The sequence below is a fragment of the Jatropha curcas genome, chromosome 3 (genome assembly GCF_041381405.1).
Source record: "Jatropha curcas cultivar XTBG-Jc1 chromosome 3, XTBG_Jcur_1.0, whole genome shotgun sequence".
Taxonomy (NCBI): Eukaryota; Viridiplantae; Streptophyta; class Magnoliopsida; order Malpighiales; family Euphorbiaceae; genus Jatropha; species Jatropha curcas.
In genome coordinates, this window is record NC_143153.1 from 23,127,035 (window position 1) to 23,145,262 (window position 18,228).

Here is an 18,228-nt window from a genome sequence, read left to right on the forward strand (position 1 = left end):
AAGATCAAATAGAAAATATAAATATATATATTTTATCAAATTAACATGCATAAAAAATATAAGTACAAGGATATTTAAAAGAAAAAATGGAATCTATTTTCTCAACTTAAAAGGTTCTTTAAAAGGATAAATGAACATATTTCTCCAATTGGAATGCATAAAAAATCTAACTAAAAGAATATATTAGAAATTTTAAAGGCTAGTACAGAAAATCTCATTATTCCCCCCTTTCCTATATTTATATATAGTGTAGATAGATAGTATAGATAGATCATCATCATCATCATCATCATCATCATCATCATCATCATCATCATCATCATCATCATCATCATCATCATCATCATCATCATCATCATCATCATCATCGTTATTATTATTATTATAGATAAATAGATTACAAATTATATATAGATATCATGAAATATTAAAAATCTATTGTAAATTAATATTTTTTTTCTATTCTATAGTCTTTAATACATCGAAAATTTAATTATTGCATTATCTCTAGATATTTAAGTTTTATAATAATTTATACTGATTGATTTTTAGTTGTAAATTATTCTTCTAATTTCAGAAGTCATTCTATTACTATCTGTCGAGAACCTTTTTTTTTTCCTTTTCTTTTTCCTTTTCCTTTCTATATCTTCACGAATAGAATAGGTGGTTGTTGACCATTTCATCGCACAGTTTTCCTATTTACCGGTTTATGGAGGTTGATAATAAAAATAACACTTAATGAATTTTCTAAAAAAAAAAAAAATCATACATTTATATATAGTATATAGTATAGATATATTTATATAGGCGTCATCGGAAATTTCATTATTTCCTCTCTCCCCATTCATACATTTATATATAGTATAGATATGGACATTTTTTTTTTCTAATATTCCTGGAGGTTATATTTTCCTCTATATGTACTTTAATCCATCTTACTTCAAAATAATATAACAGTAATCTTCATACTATTTTGTTTTTTATAATAGGGTTTCAAAAAAGGATTAGATTAATCATTGAGTTTAAATAAGAATGAAAAAATGATTATTACATTCTATTTGATATACAGAATAAAGAAAATAATTATTACATACTCAGACATATAAAGAGATAAATAAAGAACATAAACCAGCAAGTAGTTACCAAAAATAAGATTAAATATAAATTTGACTTCAATTTTTTTAAAAAGTTTCCCCTATAATTTTAGAGTCTAGATATAACATATTATCAAAAATTATCTTTTTTTTATAATAATAATTATCAAAAAAAATTGTATTCGTTTATTTTCCAAGAAAGAAATTAGTAGAAATGTGGTAGGGGCAATTTTGGGTTTTGAAGAAGTAATCATATTTTGGGTCTGGTTTCATGGTGGGTGACCCGATCCAATTTTCGTCATTGAAGATAAGAAATCGAAAAAATTAGGTAGAAGCTGTTTACGCAGAGGAAGATAAACTGCTTCTCTTTCGCTTTGTGCATAGGCAGATAATCGATGATGTCTACTAGCAGCGGGAGATGCCTTTCTGTTTTTCGGCTTCGTCGGCCAATGGGTATTTTTGGTTCCGTTTGTTTTAGTAGATCTAAAAGCAGTACTCATTTGAGAGGTAAAAGCAAATCTGATTCATTCCACATCATTGATGATTGTTTAGCTTCCTTTAATTTGATGCTTCATAGTAATCCTCCTTCCACTATTAAGGAATTTAGTAAATTGTTCTCTGCACTTGTTCGAATGAAACATTATGCTACTGTCATTTCTCTCTCTAAACAGATGGAAATGTTTGGAATTTCACATAACATTTATTCTTTAAGTATTTTGATTAATTGCTTCTGCCATCTAGACCGTGTGGATTTTGGGTACTCTCTTATCGGTAAAATCGTCAAACTTGGTTTTAAGCCTGACATTGTAACGCTTACTACCTTAATCCATGGGCTTTGTAGGGAGGATAAATTTGGTGAAGCTGTGGATTTGTTTGATGATATTGTTGAAAAAGGGTATCAACCCAATGTTTATACCTATAATGTGATTGTGAATGGTCTGTGTAAAATTGGGAAAACCACTGTTGCCTTTGGTATTCTGAAAAGAATGGTGGAGAAAGGTTGTGAGCCTGATTTGGAGTCATATAATGCTATCTTTGACAGCCTCTGCAAGGATAGATTTGTTACTGAGGCATTAGACCTCTTCTTCAAAATAAAGAGCAAAGGTATCTTACCTGATGTTGTGACCTACAACACCTTAATCCGTGGTCTGTGTATGTCAAGCAGGTGGAAGGAAGCTATTATGTTGCTTAACCAAATGTTGAGAGCAAACGTCACACCAGATATAATTACCTTTAGTACTTTGGTTGTTGGATTTTGTAGGGAAGGAAAGGTTTCAAAGGCTCATGATGTAGTAAAATTGATGATGCAGGGAGGAATAGAGCCTGATGCTATCACCTACAATTCATTGATGGACGGATATTGCCTACACAACCAAGTGGATCAAGCTAGAGGAATTTTTGACTTGATGGTAAGCAAGGGCTGTACACCTACTGTTGTTACCTACAACATCTTGATTCATTGTTACTGTAAGAGAAAAAGGATAGGTGAGGCAATGCGGCTTCTTGATGAAATGCCTTGCAAAGGCTTGATGCCTAATGATTTCACTTATAATTCTCTTATACATGGCTTGTGTAAAGCAAAGAGCCCTTGGGCTGCGCATAAGTTTTTCAAGAACTTGTGTGCTAGTGGCCATTCTCCAAATAATGTAACCTACTCAATTCTGATAGATGGCTTTTGTAAGCATAGCTGTCTTGATATGGCATTGGATCTATTTCATGAAATGCAAAAGAAATTATTGAAGCCTAGCCTTGTTGTCTATAGTACTCTAATTGATGGTCTGTTCAAAGCTGGAAAGGTTAAAGATGCAAAGGAATTGTTTGCTAGACTTTCCATAGAAGGGTTGCATCCTGATGTTTTGACATACACTATAATGGTCAAAGGATTTTGTAAAGAAGGATTATTAGATGAAGCATTAAAGGTTTTTAGGAAAATGGAACAGAATGGTTGCTCACCAGATGATTGCTCTTATAATGTGATTATCCAAGGATATCTCCGGATCAAAGATTTGTCAATGGCAACAAAACTAATTGATGAAATGGTTGGCAAGGGGTTTTCTGCAGATGCCACTACTGTGGAGTTGGTAGTAAATGATGATCTGCTCGTAAAAAAAGCTTTTGAGCTGCTCTAAAATTTCTCAAAGTGAAAGTTGAGTTTAATTGTTATGCAGTTACAGGAGGTATTGTTCTGTTTTGAGTTTAATTCAGTGGCTTCTGGTTCTATATATTTGCTGCAGTTGGCCTTGGCAATAATTTGCAATATTAATTGTTTTATTTGCTTTCTTTCTCTTGAACTTGCTGCATACCCATTGAACGCGGCATAGAAAAGCAGCACACTCGATTAAAAGAGGGAACTGATTGTTTATTTTTCATTTGTTTACTCTCCCTGTCCTATTTTATGTGCCTTTGACGTGATAAATCAAAATAGAGTTTTATTTCGATCTCGTGTTGTGTACATCTGATACTCAGTTCGTTAGGCATTGTTCTGAAACTAGTTAATGTGATTCTTTCAAGCTTTATATTTGCCTATTATATTTCAAAACTAGTTTTGTTACGAAAAGAGAGCTATTATATTTTTACTTGCTTTCTCTTGAAGTTGCTATCAAGAGAAAAAAGGGAGCAGTGTTGTTTCTTTTCGCTTGTTAAATTTGCTATCCAACATAATTTGTAATTTTTGTCCCCTTATTTTAGCAAAAATAACTGTCTTATTTTAGTAAATCTGTCTTCTCTTTCTCCATCACTTGTTCTTCATTTTCCTTTTGTGCTCATTTTGATCAAACTATCATAATTAAGGTTGAAACTAGATGGGGACTATTTTTATAGGGGAAATTAAAAAAAATTGAAGTCAAATTTATATTTAATCTTACTTCATCTAATTTTGTCTTTTGGCATGAATTTTGAGATCTTTTGCCCATTATATTTGGTAACTATTTACTAGTTTATGTTCTTTATTTGTCGCGGTATATGTCCGAGTAATAATTGTCTTTTTTTTTTATTTGCTAGTTTATGTTTTTTACCGGTCTTACCCAAATGCAGAACCATAATAAAATAAAAAATTTAAAATGTCTAATTACTCTTATTGAAACGAATAAAATGTTTATAATAAAAACTGTGGAAAATACAGTAACATTCGCAAAATATTGACTGGCTGTCAGTTTCCAATTCGATTGGCTCTCTGCCTACAATGAAGCCAAAACCTGTTCCTTGGTAGATCCTGCATCCTTCAAATCAACTTGGTATTGAGCAGATGAGAATCAAAGGCTAGAAAATAATATTTTAAGATTAAACTAAAATAAACTTGGAGATGGCTCATAATCACACCATCTATATGCAAACCAAAAATAAAATAATAAATAATAAAAATAAAATTGAAGCCTCACATGCTTTGTGTTGGGCTCCAATTTGCTATTGCAAGGTATATTATTAGATTTAGTTCCTTCTTATTTTTTCTGATCATTCAATAATAAAAATAAAAATTTAGTTCCTTCTTATTTTTTCTGATCATTTAATAATAAAAAAAGAAAAAAAAAACAAATTAAAAAAAAACACTTCATTTTTTCTTGGTAATAAAAAAAATCTTACTTGATTAGCTTAGTTTATAGAGTAGTCTTATATACCAAAAAATAGGTTTCATGGACACGAGACACGAGAAATAGGAATATATGCGACACGAATAATTTTTTAAAAAAGTACGATATCAACACATTTAGGACACACTACACTGAATAAATATAATATATTAATATTTTAAATAAATAAATAATTATTTATAATAAATCATAAATATAAAATAAAAATGCTTAATTTTTTTATTTCAATAACAATTACTTAAATTCTCAAAATTTTGATATCAATATTGAAAAATATATTAATAGTGTGTGTGCATTTTTTATGCAGGTCAGGAAAGCACCCAAAGAGTGGGCCAAGGGGGCAATGGACCCCCTTGAAATTTTAAAAAAAAAAATTTAAATATACAATTTTTTTGGTAAAATGCATAAATTAGTCCATGAATGCATAAATTAAATTTTTATTTATCAATTTTAAACTCTATAACTTTAATTTTGGTAAAAAATTGGTCATTTCTAATGGAAATTTAATGGCATTGATTGAAAAAATAACGAAACTATGAACTTGTATAAATTCTATTCTTCTAATAAGTGAAAATTTTAATTTTGACATATAGAATAATAAAAAGGAAAGAACAGAAATAATTAAGACAAATGTTGTAAAAATTTATTTAATAAATTTTAGAGTCCAGTTTTCCAATTTTACCTTCTAAAATTTTCTCAACAATAAAACATGTTGTGAAGTCTATATGAAACCTAATTAAATTTTATTGTTGTATTACTTTTTTTATTTTAGTTATAAATCTTGAAGAATTTATGCAATTTATGTACGAAAGTTTAAAAATATAAATTTATTTTTAAACGTGATTGGATTTAAATAGGTTCAAATTTAAAATATTTAAAAATAGGTTCAAATTTAACTCATTACATCAACATTTATTTCATTTTGAATTATATTATTGTTTGAATAGTAGCTGCAAACTTATTTTGATAGAAGTTATAAGATTGGTAAGGTTGAGACATCAAAATTTAATATTTTTTTTTGTTGATTTTATTTTGCTAACTAGAAAGCCTATATATAAATCCTTTCACATTTTTTTAATACGTTTAACTTGCATGACTCTTCTTTTTTTTTTTTAAAGAAATTTTTTGTTTTATTTTATCTATTTTTAAAATTTATTTACATATATCAAAATAATTGTTTTAATCAACACCGCACCTACTTTTTAAAATTTATTTATAAATAAAATCTAACTGAGATTAGTTGAATTTCATAATTATATATGTATAGAAGTCCTATTCATTGTTGGTTGTCAGTCCATCTAATTGAATTATGTACGTCTATTTTTTAATCTTTGAATTTTTTTTGTGTGTTTCCTATTTTGACATGGTCACCAAAAAAGTAATTTTGTTTTCATTATTATATATTAATTTACTAAATTTTTATGATTTATTTTAATTTAATTTAAATTAATAAATAATATTAATATATTAAAGAATTTGAATACCTAATCTCTTATATTTTTAAAATGTTGACGTTATCATTTAAAAATTGATTTTATTATCTAAATATTAAAAATTGTATTTAGTAACTTCCTTCAAAAAAAATTACTATATTATCTGAAAAAACTATACACACATCTATATCTTAAATTTCTATTTCACCTTCGTTCTCTACTTCGTCTTTGTTCCTTCTCTAATTTGCCTAGCTTTTGCAATTCCAAAAGGAGAGAGGTAAACATCAATCCAAGACCAAGACACTTAAAAATGAAGCAAATTGAATCATCTTCTTGACCGATAAAGACCCATTTATCAATTTTAGTTGGTGTCATGGTATGTTGTTGTTTTTTGTTTTTAATTCACAGTGAATATAAAATGATTATCCACTTTGCAATTATTATGAAAATTATGATCTTTTACGGTTTGTAATACGAATTTTTGATTTTGAAATATGATTTTTGGTTTTGCTAAGAATTTTTCCCTATTTCATGGCTACTAGAGGGCCTATCATACAATTTTTTTCATGTGGACTTCTAGTTTTGTGTTGGGATTTCTTAGTTATATTCATACTTGATTAAAACCGTGTTTTGCAATTCTTTATTTATTTATTTATTTTTTTTTTGGCGGGGTTAACATTATTGCTGTAGAAGTTTCCTGGGTTTTGTTTATTTATTGAAAGTTGAATTTTGATTTGCAGATTATAACTTCAATATGGTAATGACATGAATTATCCACACCAGCAAAGATGCATATTCTGCTTCTTTGATAATTATTTAATTTTTTATTTCTTTCATTTTTATTATAGGTTTTGAATTTTTAAGTATAGTTGTCATTTTTTTGGTATCCAGGATTTTCTCAGATGGATCAATCACGCGGTTCTGCAGCGTCCTCCATCTCACTCACAGTCTAAATCATTCTTATTCGAAAATCAATCTCTCTACCGTATCTATTATGATTTATCTCTTATCATATCATATAATACATCTCATCAATAACAAAGTAGACTTTCGTTTACATATTACCCTGAAAAGCCTAAAGGTTTTGGTATGGATCGTATAAATTCATTCCTTCATCACCAAAGAGAGACAGAGACCACACTTGCTGGCTGCCCATATTTCACCCTTGCCAGAAATCAAAATTTGATTTTTTAGAATTCTCTTCTTCTCTACAAGAAGCCAGGTATGTATGTGTTTGATGCAGAATTTTAAGTTTCCAATGAAGGCTTTTTGCTCTCTGATAAGGCATAATCTATTTGTATTATTTTTAGTCTTCAAATGTGAATGATTTGAAATTTTGCCCTTTTATGATGTTATATTATTATTCTTGATTTTGTAAGTTTTGTAGTGAGCTTATAAAAATTTATCGACTGACAACTCAGCATGGTAACCTGTTTGTAAGTCTCATGTGAATTTATATGTAGCTATATATGCCTTTGATTATCTTTAATTGTCGTTTGCAACTGTGTATACATATGCACTAGAATTTTTTTGATGGTTCTATCTCCTTGGAAATCTTCATCTGTCTTTCCCAGATGATGACCATGAGGTACTTAAATTGAAATCTATAAATGCAGTACTTATTTTGCTTGCTTCATGTTTTTTTTTTTACAGTATATGAAAAGAAACTATCCCTGAAAGTCTGTCGAGGCATGCAACAAAAGTTGTTTGAATCTCATTCGACTGTTTTTTTGAACTGATAAGGTAGTACTTTTATAGTGGTAGTTGTGATTCTTGTGAAATAAGAAGAATCTAACCATTATAACCAGTTGCATTGAGGCCACTTCCATTTGCATTTGTAACTGAAATGTCCATTTGCATTTACAACTCAATTGTTTGGAATGAACTGTACAATTGAAATTTTTTTGGATATCTTTGTGGTGATTTGAATTTGAATTCCAATATAAAATTCTAAAAAAAAAAAGACATTGATTCAAATGTTTTGAATGACTTAACCGAATGAAATCAACCTAAATGAATCTTACATAATTTCATAGGATTATATAAATTAACCAGATGAAAGCTCACGCATTGCGCGAATTGGAGTAATAGTTATTATTATTAAATAACAAATTATATTGGTGATTGCAATACTCATTCTATAATTTGAGATTCTTTTTATTAAGATTTGATAGTTGTTGCCTTTTCAAGATTTCTAGATGTTTGCAATTAATCTCATTTCTTTCTCGATAATCTCAGCTTCTTCAAGGAATAAACCAAGATTCGGATGCATAATATTTGTCTGTTTAACGCATTATCTACGAGTCAGGTTCAACTTTAAGATCTTTTATTGGTTCTCTCCTTATGTCAATATAGCTTGTAAAGGATTTGGTTATTAAATCATTCATCTTTACTTATTAAACTTGAGATGGACTGAAAAAAATAAAAAATAAAAAAGCAGTATAATTTATAGTCACAGAAAAGAAAGTAAAGGACAAATGGTATTCGAGTAAAAGAGAATGCACACAACTCTAACAAAACATGGATAAAAAAAAAAGGATGATGCTGTTATTGACAAAGAAAAGGCTAATTATTATTAATAAAAAATAATTAGATCAAATTAGGTGAAGAGATATAGAGAGAAGATAATTACCCATTTAGAGGAAAAGGATGATGATAGCCTGACAATAGCAAGAGGTAGGATAAGAGACCACAAAGAGAGATACTTGAAAAAGAGAGTTGAGCGATATATAGAGGGAAAAAGAAAGATCGGATAGGTTTTATCTCTTGGATAATCACATTATAAGAGCAACTATTTGGTAAGCAACCCTTCTTTTCCATGCTCCGAAAAACCTTGAATGCTTCGTCTGGTAATCTTTCTTTAAAAAGTCCATTGACCATAGTGTATACCTAAATATTAGGCTTCAACCCTTTTATGAAAAGTCTAGAAAATAATTCCTTTGCGCTCTAATCTTTCCAACTTTGAACATACCATCAATTAGGGAACTATAGACCATAAGATGAGGCTTCAATAAGTTCTTTTGCATTTCATGAAATAGATCCAATGCCATATCAAGACAGCTATGCTTACAAAAGCCATATATCGGAATTGAGTAGGTTACATTGTTTGGAGAAAGCCATTAGCACACAAGTCCTTGAAAAGCTTATGTGCATCCCAAGGGCTCTTTGCTTTACACAATCCATGTATAAGAGTATTATAAGTGACCTGGTTAGGACTCAAGCCTTTGCAACGCATTCCATCAAAAAGCTCCATTGCCTCATCTATCCGTTTTTTCTTGCAGTAACAATGCATCTAGATACTGTAGGTAATAAAACTAGGTGCACAATCATGTCAAACATTCTCTAGCTTGATCCACTTCATGGTGTCGACAATATCTGTCCATCAATGAATTGTAGGTGATAACATCAGTCTCTACTCCGCTCGTTACTTCCCATTTTTTTCTTTCTTCTGTGCTAACTTAATTAATTGCAGTGATATTTTGCTCACCGGCAAGTGGCTACGCTGTTTGCCTCTCTGCCTCTGTCTCTGTTATTTTGTTGATTTGTGTGTATGGAGGTCAAATTCTCGTTAGCTAATTTTGGGTCCAGTTTGCGAGTTTCGGGTGACGCTGCCACCTTCTCAGCCATGAGAACATGTGAGATGCATTTACTGGATTCAAATGTGTTTTCTGGGCCTGTGAATAAATCATGATAAAATTACAATGACTCAAAAAAAAAAAAAAAAAATTTATAGTTATGAAATTTATTCGGAAAGTTAATTTATTTTTTAAGTAATTTTTTTTTTCTCACAAGGAAAATATTTTATTTTTATGAATTAAAATAAAAAAGTGGGCTTGAATTGAATAGACTTGGTTCTTCTATTCATTCAGGGCTTTTATTTGCTTTCAAATCAAATGGGTGCAGAGTTAGTTTGGGTCAAAAAAGAATACCAAATTAAAAATTTTCTCCTCGCTAATAATAGCATTATTCTATTCCCATCTGCTCAAAGTATAGATAGATAGTATAAATTATCTTTTAAGGTTCCTTAATGCCACATTTATATATAGATAGCATAGATAGATCATTATTATTATTATAGATTATAAATTATAGATAGATATCATGAAATATTGAAAATCTATTGTAAATTAATATTTTTTTTCTTTTCTATAGTCTTTTATACTTCGAAATTTTAATTATTGCATTATCTCTAGATATTTAAATTTTATAATAATCTATACTGATTGATTTTTAGTTGTAAATTGATTTTCTAATTTTACATGCCATTCTCTCAGCATCGGTTGGGAACTTTTTTTCCTTTTCCTTTTCCTTTTTATATCTTCACGAATAGAATAGGTGATTGTTGACAGTTTCATCACACAGTTTTCATATTCACCAGATTATGGAGACTGATAATAGAAATAACACTTAATGAATTTTTTAAAAAAAATTAAAATAATATTTATCAATCTGATTTATATTATTTTGCTGCTTTTGATATCAATTTTGTCCAATGTAGTGGAGCTCCCAATATATTATCACGTAATAGATTTAAATATGTGAAATAATATAAAATAGTATAAATTATTTAATTGATATTTGGATAGATTGGAAAATTAATTTTAAAAGATTAAAAAGTCAAGCTTTATGAACCATCAACTTTCACCTTATCGTTGATGATTAAAGGGGAAAAAACTTATTTGTCAAGAAATAAATTTTTTATTAATTTAATTACTTTAAAATTTTAATTAGATTAAACTTTCTAATGCAATTTAGATTAAAATAGGAAATTAATATAATCAATCAAAATTTAAATTTTTTATTTTCAACCAATAAAATTAAAGTTCTCAAAATATTTGAAATGCTTAATTATCTATATCTATTTGCTTAAAAAATAATTTTAATAAATTATATCCAATCAACTAATAAAATATAATTTTTTAATTGGTAATTACTAAGGTTATTTTAGGATATTAAAATTTCATTGAAGGGGTCATCGGAAATTTCATTATTTCCTCCCTCCCAATTCATACATTTATATATAGTATAGATATGGACTTTTTTTTTTTTTTTTTTGTTCTAATAGAACAAAAATACCTGGAGGTTATATTTTCCTCCATATACACTTTAATCCATCTTACTTCAAAATAATATAACAATAATCTTCATAATATTTTGTTTTTTATAGTAGGGTTAATTATAATTTTAGTATCTCAACTTTTAAAAATTTTCTATTTTAGTGTCTCAATGATGTGATATTTTTATTCTTGACTTTGTAAGTTTTGTAGTGAGCTTATAAAAATTTATCGACGGACAACTTGGTATGTAGCCTTTGATTATCTTTAATTGTCGTTTGCAGCTGTGTATACATATGCACTAGAATTTTTTTGATAGTTCTATCTCCTTGGAAATCTTCATCTGTGTTTCCCAGAAGATGACCATGAGGTACTTAAATTGAAATCTATAAATGCAGTACTTATTTTGCTTGCTTCATGTTTTTTTTTTTACAGTATATAAAAAGAAACTATCCCTGAAAGTCTGTCGAGGCATGCAACAAAAGTTGTTTGAATCTCATTCGACTGTTTTTTTTGAACTGATAAGGTAGTTGTGATTCTTGTGAAATAAGAAGAATCTAACCATTACAACCAGTTGCATTGCGGCCACTTCCATTTGCATTTGTAACTGAAATGTCCATTTGCATTTACAGCTCAATTGTTTGGAATGAACTGTACAATTGAAATTTTTTTGGATATCTTTGTGGTGATTTGAATTTGAATTCCAATATAAAATTCTCTTGATAGCAAACAAAAACAATTAGTATTACAACTTATTGCCAATGCCAGCTGCACAGAAGTCTGATACAAATATAAATATTGAATTGCAGAAAATAGAGACAAATTTAAGTCATATAACCCAAAACAGAACAACATCTCCAGTGACTGTATAACAATTCTTCTTTCTTAAAATCTCACTTCAACTTTACGTCTTGAGAACTTTTAGAGCAGCTTAGTAGCTTTTTCACAAGCAGATCATTGTTTACTACCAACTCCACGGTAGTCGCATCTGCAGAAAACCCCTTGCCAACCATTTCCTCAATAAGTTGGTATGCCATGGACACATCGTTGTGTCGGAGATATCCTTGGATAATCACGTTATAAGAGCAACCATTTGGTAAGCAACCATTCCCTTCCATTTCCCGGAAAACCTCCAATGCTTCATCTAATAATCCTTCTTTACAAAGTCCATTGACCATTGTATTGTATGTGCAGACATCAGGATACAACCCTTCTATGGGAAGTCTAGAAAGCAGTTCCTTTGCATCTTTAACCTTTCCAACCTTGAACATACCATCAATTAAGGTATTATAAATAATAAGGTGAGGCTTCAACAAGTTCTTTTGCATTTCATGAAATAGATCCAACGCCATATCAACACTCCTATGATTACAAAAGCCGTCCATCAGAATTGAGTAGGTTACATTATCTGGAGAATGGCCACTAGCACACAAGTCCTTGAAAAACTTATGCGCAGCCCAAGGGCCCTTTGCTTTACACAAGCCACGTATAAGAGAATTATAAGTGAAATGGTCAGGCATCAAGCCTTTGCAAGGCATTTCATCAAGAAGCTGCATTGCTTCACCTATCCTTTTTCTCTTACAGTAGCAATGAATCAAGATGTTGTAGGTAACAACAGTAGGTGTACAGCCCTTGCTTACCATCAGGTCAAATATTTCTCTAGCTTGATCCACTTGGTTATGTACACAATATCCATCCATTAATGAACTGTAGGTGATAACATCAGGCTCTAGTCCTCCATGCATCATCAATTTAACTGCACCATGAGCTTTTGAAACCTTTCCTTCCCTACAAAGTCCATCAACCAAAGTATTGAAGGTAATTAAATTTGGTGTGACGTTTGCTCTCAACATTTGGTTAAGCAACATAAAAGCTTCCTTCCACCTGCTTGACATAGACAGACCACGGATTAAGGTGTTGTAGGTCACAACATCAGGTAAGATACCTTTGCTCTTTATTTTGAAGAAGAGGTCTAATGCCTCAGTGACAAATCTATCCTTGCAGAGACTGTCAATGATAGCATTATATGGCACCAAATCAGGCTCACAACCTTTCTCTACCATCCTTTTCAGAATACCAAAGGCAATGTTGGTTTTCCCAATTTTACACAGACCATTCACAATCACAGTATAGGTATAAACATCGGGTTGATAACCTTTTTCAACAATATCATCAAACAAATCCACGGCTTTACCAAATTTATCCTCCCTACAAAGCCCATGGATTAAGGTAGTAAGCGTTACAATGTCAGGCTTAAAACCAAGTTTGAAGATTTTACCGATAAGAGAGTACCCAATATCCACATGGTCTAGATGGCAGAAGAAATTAATCAAAATACTTAAAGAATAAATGTTATGTGAAATTCCAAACATTTCCATCTGTTTAGAGAGAGAAATGACAGTAGCATAATGTTTCATTCGAACAAGTGCAGAGAACAATTTACTAAATTCCTTAATAGCGGAAGGAGGATTACTATGAAGCATCAAATTAAAGGAAGCTAAACAATCATCAATGTTGTGGAATGAATCAGATTTGCTTTTACCTCTCAAAAGAGTACTGCTTTTAGAACTACTAAAAGAAACGGAACCAAAAATATCCATTGGCCGACGAAGCCGAAAAACAGAAAGGCATCTCCCGCTGCTAGTAGACATCATCGATTATCTGCCTATGCACAAAGCGAAAGAGAAGCAGTTTATCTTCCTCTGCGTAAACGGTTGTTGGAAGGAAATAGTTTTTGCTCTCGTTTAGTCTAATACCTAATTTTTTCGAGTTCGTTTCTTCAATGACGACAATTGGATCCGGCCACCCACCATGAAACCAGACCCAAAATGTGATTACTTCTTCAAAACCCAAAATTGCCCCTACCAGATTTCAACTAATTTCTTTTTTGGAAAATAAATAGTCAACGAATACAAATTTTTTTGATAAGTATTAAAACTTCTCTTTTTCCTTTTGTATACAATTCCTTTATCTTGTACAAGTATTTAGTACTGTTTGCATTATTCAAGCAATTGGTGTGCTTTAAAACTTTGCAATTGGTATGATAATTGATATTTTATATATGCTCATTTTGATCAAATTATCAGATTTAGATATAGACTTCATCATCAAAATTTTTCTTTTGGCATGAATTTTGAGATCTTTCGCCCATTATATTTGGTAACTATTTTTTAGTTTATGTTCTTTATTTATCTCGGTGTATGTCTGAGTATGTAATAATTGTCTTTTTTTTTTTATTTGCGAGTTTATATTCTTTACGGGTCTTACTTTCAATAACAATTTCATACTAAAATAAAATAAAAATTACCCAAATGCAGAACCATAATAAAATAAAAAATTTAAAATGTCTAATTACTATTATTGAAATGAATAAAATGTTTATAATAAAAACTGTGGAAACTACAATGGCATTTGCAAAATATTGATTGGCTGTCAGTTTCCAATTCGACTGGCTTTCTGCCTACAATGAAGCCAAAACCTGTTCCTTGCTAGATTCTGTGTCCTTCAAATCAACTTGGTATTGAGCAGATGAAAATCAAAGGCTACAAGATAATATTTTAAGATTAAATTAAAATAACCCTGAAGATGGCTCATGCTCAGTTCAAATACCTCATCCATATGCAAATGCAAAATAAAATAAAAAATAATAAAAATAAAATTGAAACCTAACATGCATTATGTTGGGTTCCAATTTGCTATTGCAAGGTATATTATTAGATTTGGAATATAAGTATATAATATATCCATTTTAAATGACAACAATGTAAGTCTCTAAAATTACCAAGTATAAAGAGAGCAATTATTTAGCATAATTGTAAAAAGATAAGTTGTAATGAAAACAATTGTAAGAAGATAAATTATTTTATATTTTCAGATAATGTCATACAAGAGGAAAGAAAAAAGAAAAGAAAGAAAACTAATATTAATAAGCAAAAACTATTTTATTTGGAAATAAAAAATTTTCATAATTTTCTCTTTAAATTAGAAGAAAAATAAAAAACTATAAAAATAAATTTGTAGAAAAAAATTAATTTATTTTTTCTTTTATATCCAAAAAAAATAAGTAACATAAGTTTGTTCCAAAAAAAAATTTAGTTCCTTCTTATCTGTATAATATATAAAAGCAGAAAAGTCTATCTTAAATGACAACTAAATCTAAGTTTTTTAAATTGTCACGTGTAAAGAGAACAATTATTTGGCATAATTATAAAAATATAACTTGTAATGGACAACAATTGTAAGAAGATGAGATATTTTATATTTTCAGATAATATCATATAGGAGGAAGGAAAAACTAAATTAATAGTAATAAGTAAAACTATTTTATTTGAAAATAAGAAAAGAATATAAGGGAAAAAAAATTTCTCATATTTTCTCTTCAAATTAGAAGGAAAATAAAAAAACTATAAAAATTAATTTATAGAGACAAATTAATTTTATTTTTCTTTTATATTAAAAAATATGTTTTTTTGAAAAAAAAATTAGTTCCTTCTTATTTTTTTTCTTAAATTTAGTTCTGAAAAATGTCAATATTCAATAAATCGGCCAGGCCAAATTTTTTTTTTTTTTTGGTTCCATGTTCATGAGTTTTTTAATCGAATAAACTCTCCCTCCCGTTTATAGTTACGGTTTGATGAAAATTGATCATTGGAACTTTTTACACTCTGCATTTTCTTTTCTCTATTAATTTTATTTTTCTTTTATATCCAAAAAAATAAATAATAAAAGTTTTTTCTGAAAAGAAATTTAGTTCATTCATTAATAAAAAAGAAACTAAAACAAATTAAAAAAACACTTCATTTTTTCTTAGTAATAAAAAAAACCTTGGTTAGTTAGCTTACTTTATAGAGTAGTCTCATATATCAGGAGCTAGGTTGCACGAACATGGGACACGGAGATGAGAACATACGCGATACGAACAATTTTTAGAAAAATAAGACATCCACACGTTTAGGACACATTAATAATTATTTGAAATAAATCATAAATATAAATAAAAAATACTTAATTTTTTATTGTAATACAATTAGTTAAATTCTCAAAATTTGATATCACTATTAAAAAATACATTAATAGTGTTTGTACATTCTTTTGATGTAAGGACGGACCCAAGAGTGGGCCGATAGGGCAATGGGCCCCTTGAAATTTTTAAAAAATTTAAAGATTCAATTTTTTTGGTAAAATGCATAAATTAGTCCATGAATTCATAAGGTTTTACTCATTGTGCCCTTAAATTTTTATTTATCAATTTTAAACTCTATAACTTTAATTTTGGTAAAAATTTGGTCATTTCTAATGGAAATTTAATGGCTTTAACTGAAAAAATAACCTAACTATCAACTTATATAAATTCTATTCTTTTAATAAGCGAAAATTCTAATTTTGACAATTAGAATAATAAAAAGGAAAGAAAAGAAATAAATAAGGAAAATGTTGTAAAATTTTATTTAATAAATTTTAGACTCCAGCTGAAACAACCCGAGTTTTTATTTTCAAAAATTATCCAATTAAATTTAATTAACCGACAGCCTGGAAATTAATATTAATATTTTAGTGCAACTACTATGAGAAACCGAACCAAAAAACCGATTGAAAAAGTCGAAAACCAGTTGAAAATTGATGATTTGAGCCGAATCGAATTGAATCGAATCGAACCGGTTCGACCCAAAACATCTAGAAAATTCCCTTTCTTTTTGTTTTTTTTTTTATCTCCAGCGCTGCCCTCTCTATTCCTCACCATCACAGCAGCGCCTCCTCCTCCCTCTCTTCTATTTTCCTTTTTCTTCTTCTTCTTCTTCTTCTTTCTTTTCTTTCTTTCTTTTCTTTCTTTCTTTCCTTTTTCCCTTCACTGCGCCTGCGTCTTCATTTCTGGCGACACAGCAGCTGATCGCGCCACCCAGCCACCGTGCGTCACTGCCGCACCTTTCTGTCGCAGTCGATCCGCCATCGCCACCCTCCTCTCCGGCCACCAACCTCCATTTCCGGTTAACCAAAAAGTCCGGCAACAATATATATTTGGTATAATTTCATTTTAATAATAATAGTTAATTAAATTAATTTTATTATTTGAAGTTAATTAATTTAGTAATATTAGTTAATGAAATTAATTTTATTACTTGTAGTCAATTAGTTTAGTTAAGTTAATGTTAGTAATAGTAGTTAATTAAATTAAATTTATTGGTTGTAGTGAATTAATTTAGTTAATTTAATTTAGTAATTGTGAGTAGTTACTAGATTTATAATTTTATTGTTGATTTAATGAAGGTAGTTTCGATATAACGTTATTGTAATGTATAATTTTGAATGTGTGGTGATGTTGAGTTTGGAGGATGGAAATATTAGATTGATTGATTGCCCGATGGATGGGTTGTGTGGTTTGGAGTTATTAGATAAATTGTTGATATTTTAACAGGTGGATAGTCCAATTTTTAGGGGAGATGCTGCCGAAATTTCGGTAGAAAAATAAAATAAATCTTGGTAGAAACTAAAATAGGAAATAAAATATATTTCAGACGAAAACAAATAAAATAGAGTTAGATAGAAAAATAAAAATTTTAGTACAGAAAAGAAATTAAATATCGAGATTTATTTACGTAGAAAAAAAAAATGTAGAATATAAAATAAAATTCTTAGAGTGGTAAAGAAATATTGTCTGATAGAATTATTTTCTTTTGTGTCGTTCTAACTTTGCGTAGATCGCCCGGGTCCATCTAGTGCTCCTCCAGGACAGAATCAAAGCTAGAACTTCGCTCTTCATCACTGTGAGTAATAATAAATAATGCATGTCAACACTGCATTTGCATAACATTACATTTTTATATATTTACATATTGTATTTTCTCAAATATATTATGTTATGATCACTATAATTATACTTATGCATAATTGTGCATTTGGATGAAATTGGTGTATTATGATAAATGAATTGTTTGATTATTTGTGCTGTGTATATACTGTGCTCTGTTTGTGTGGAGTTAGGATGAAGTGGGTCACCCTGGGTTTGTGAGGACGGTCGATAAATATGGATCCTGATGAACTGATGAAATTGGACCGTCGGCCG

At 29.3% G+C, this 18,228-nt stretch overlaps 2 protein-coding genes and 1 long non-coding RNA gene across 4 annotated transcripts; 2 read left to right on the forward strand and 1 right to left on the reverse strand.

Moving 5' to 3' along the window:
• The first annotated feature begins 1,373 nt into the window (after nucleotides 1-1,373).
• Nucleotides 1,374-3,532, forward strand: LOC149497736 (uncharacterized). Its single transcript, XM_089718677.1, has one exon. It carries the CDS (start codon nucleotides 1,490-1,492, stop codon nucleotides 3,221-3,223), a length of 1,734 nt encoding a protein of 577 aa, XP_089574803.1. The 5' UTR covers nucleotides 1,374-1,489; the 3' UTR covers nucleotides 3,224-3,532.
• Nucleotides 3,533-6,324: 2,792 nt separating this feature from the next.
• LOC149497737 (uncharacterized) lies at nucleotides 6,325-8,170 on the forward strand. 2 transcript variants are annotated; one of them, XR_016320193.1, is made up of 3 exons: nucleotides 6,325-6,490; nucleotides 7,006-7,336; nucleotides 7,768-8,170. It is a non-coding gene; the product is annotated as an uncharacterized LOC149497737 (long non-coding RNA). The 2 variants fall into 2 exon arrangements; XR_016320192.1 differs by lacking the exon at nucleotides 7,768-8,170 and having other exon boundaries at nucleotides 7,006-7,543.
• A 3,699-nt stretch (nucleotides 8,171-11,869) lies between these two features.
• On the reverse strand, nucleotides 11,870-14,041 carry LOC105638537 (uncharacterized). The gene has a single exon (XM_089718996.1). The coding sequence runs from the start codon at nucleotides 13,820-13,822 to the stop codon at nucleotides 12,062-12,064; it is 1,761 nt and encodes a 586-aa protein (XP_089575122.1). The 5' UTR covers nucleotides 13,823-14,041; the 3' UTR covers nucleotides 11,870-12,061.
• Nucleotides 14,042-18,228: the final 4,187 nt, after the last annotated feature.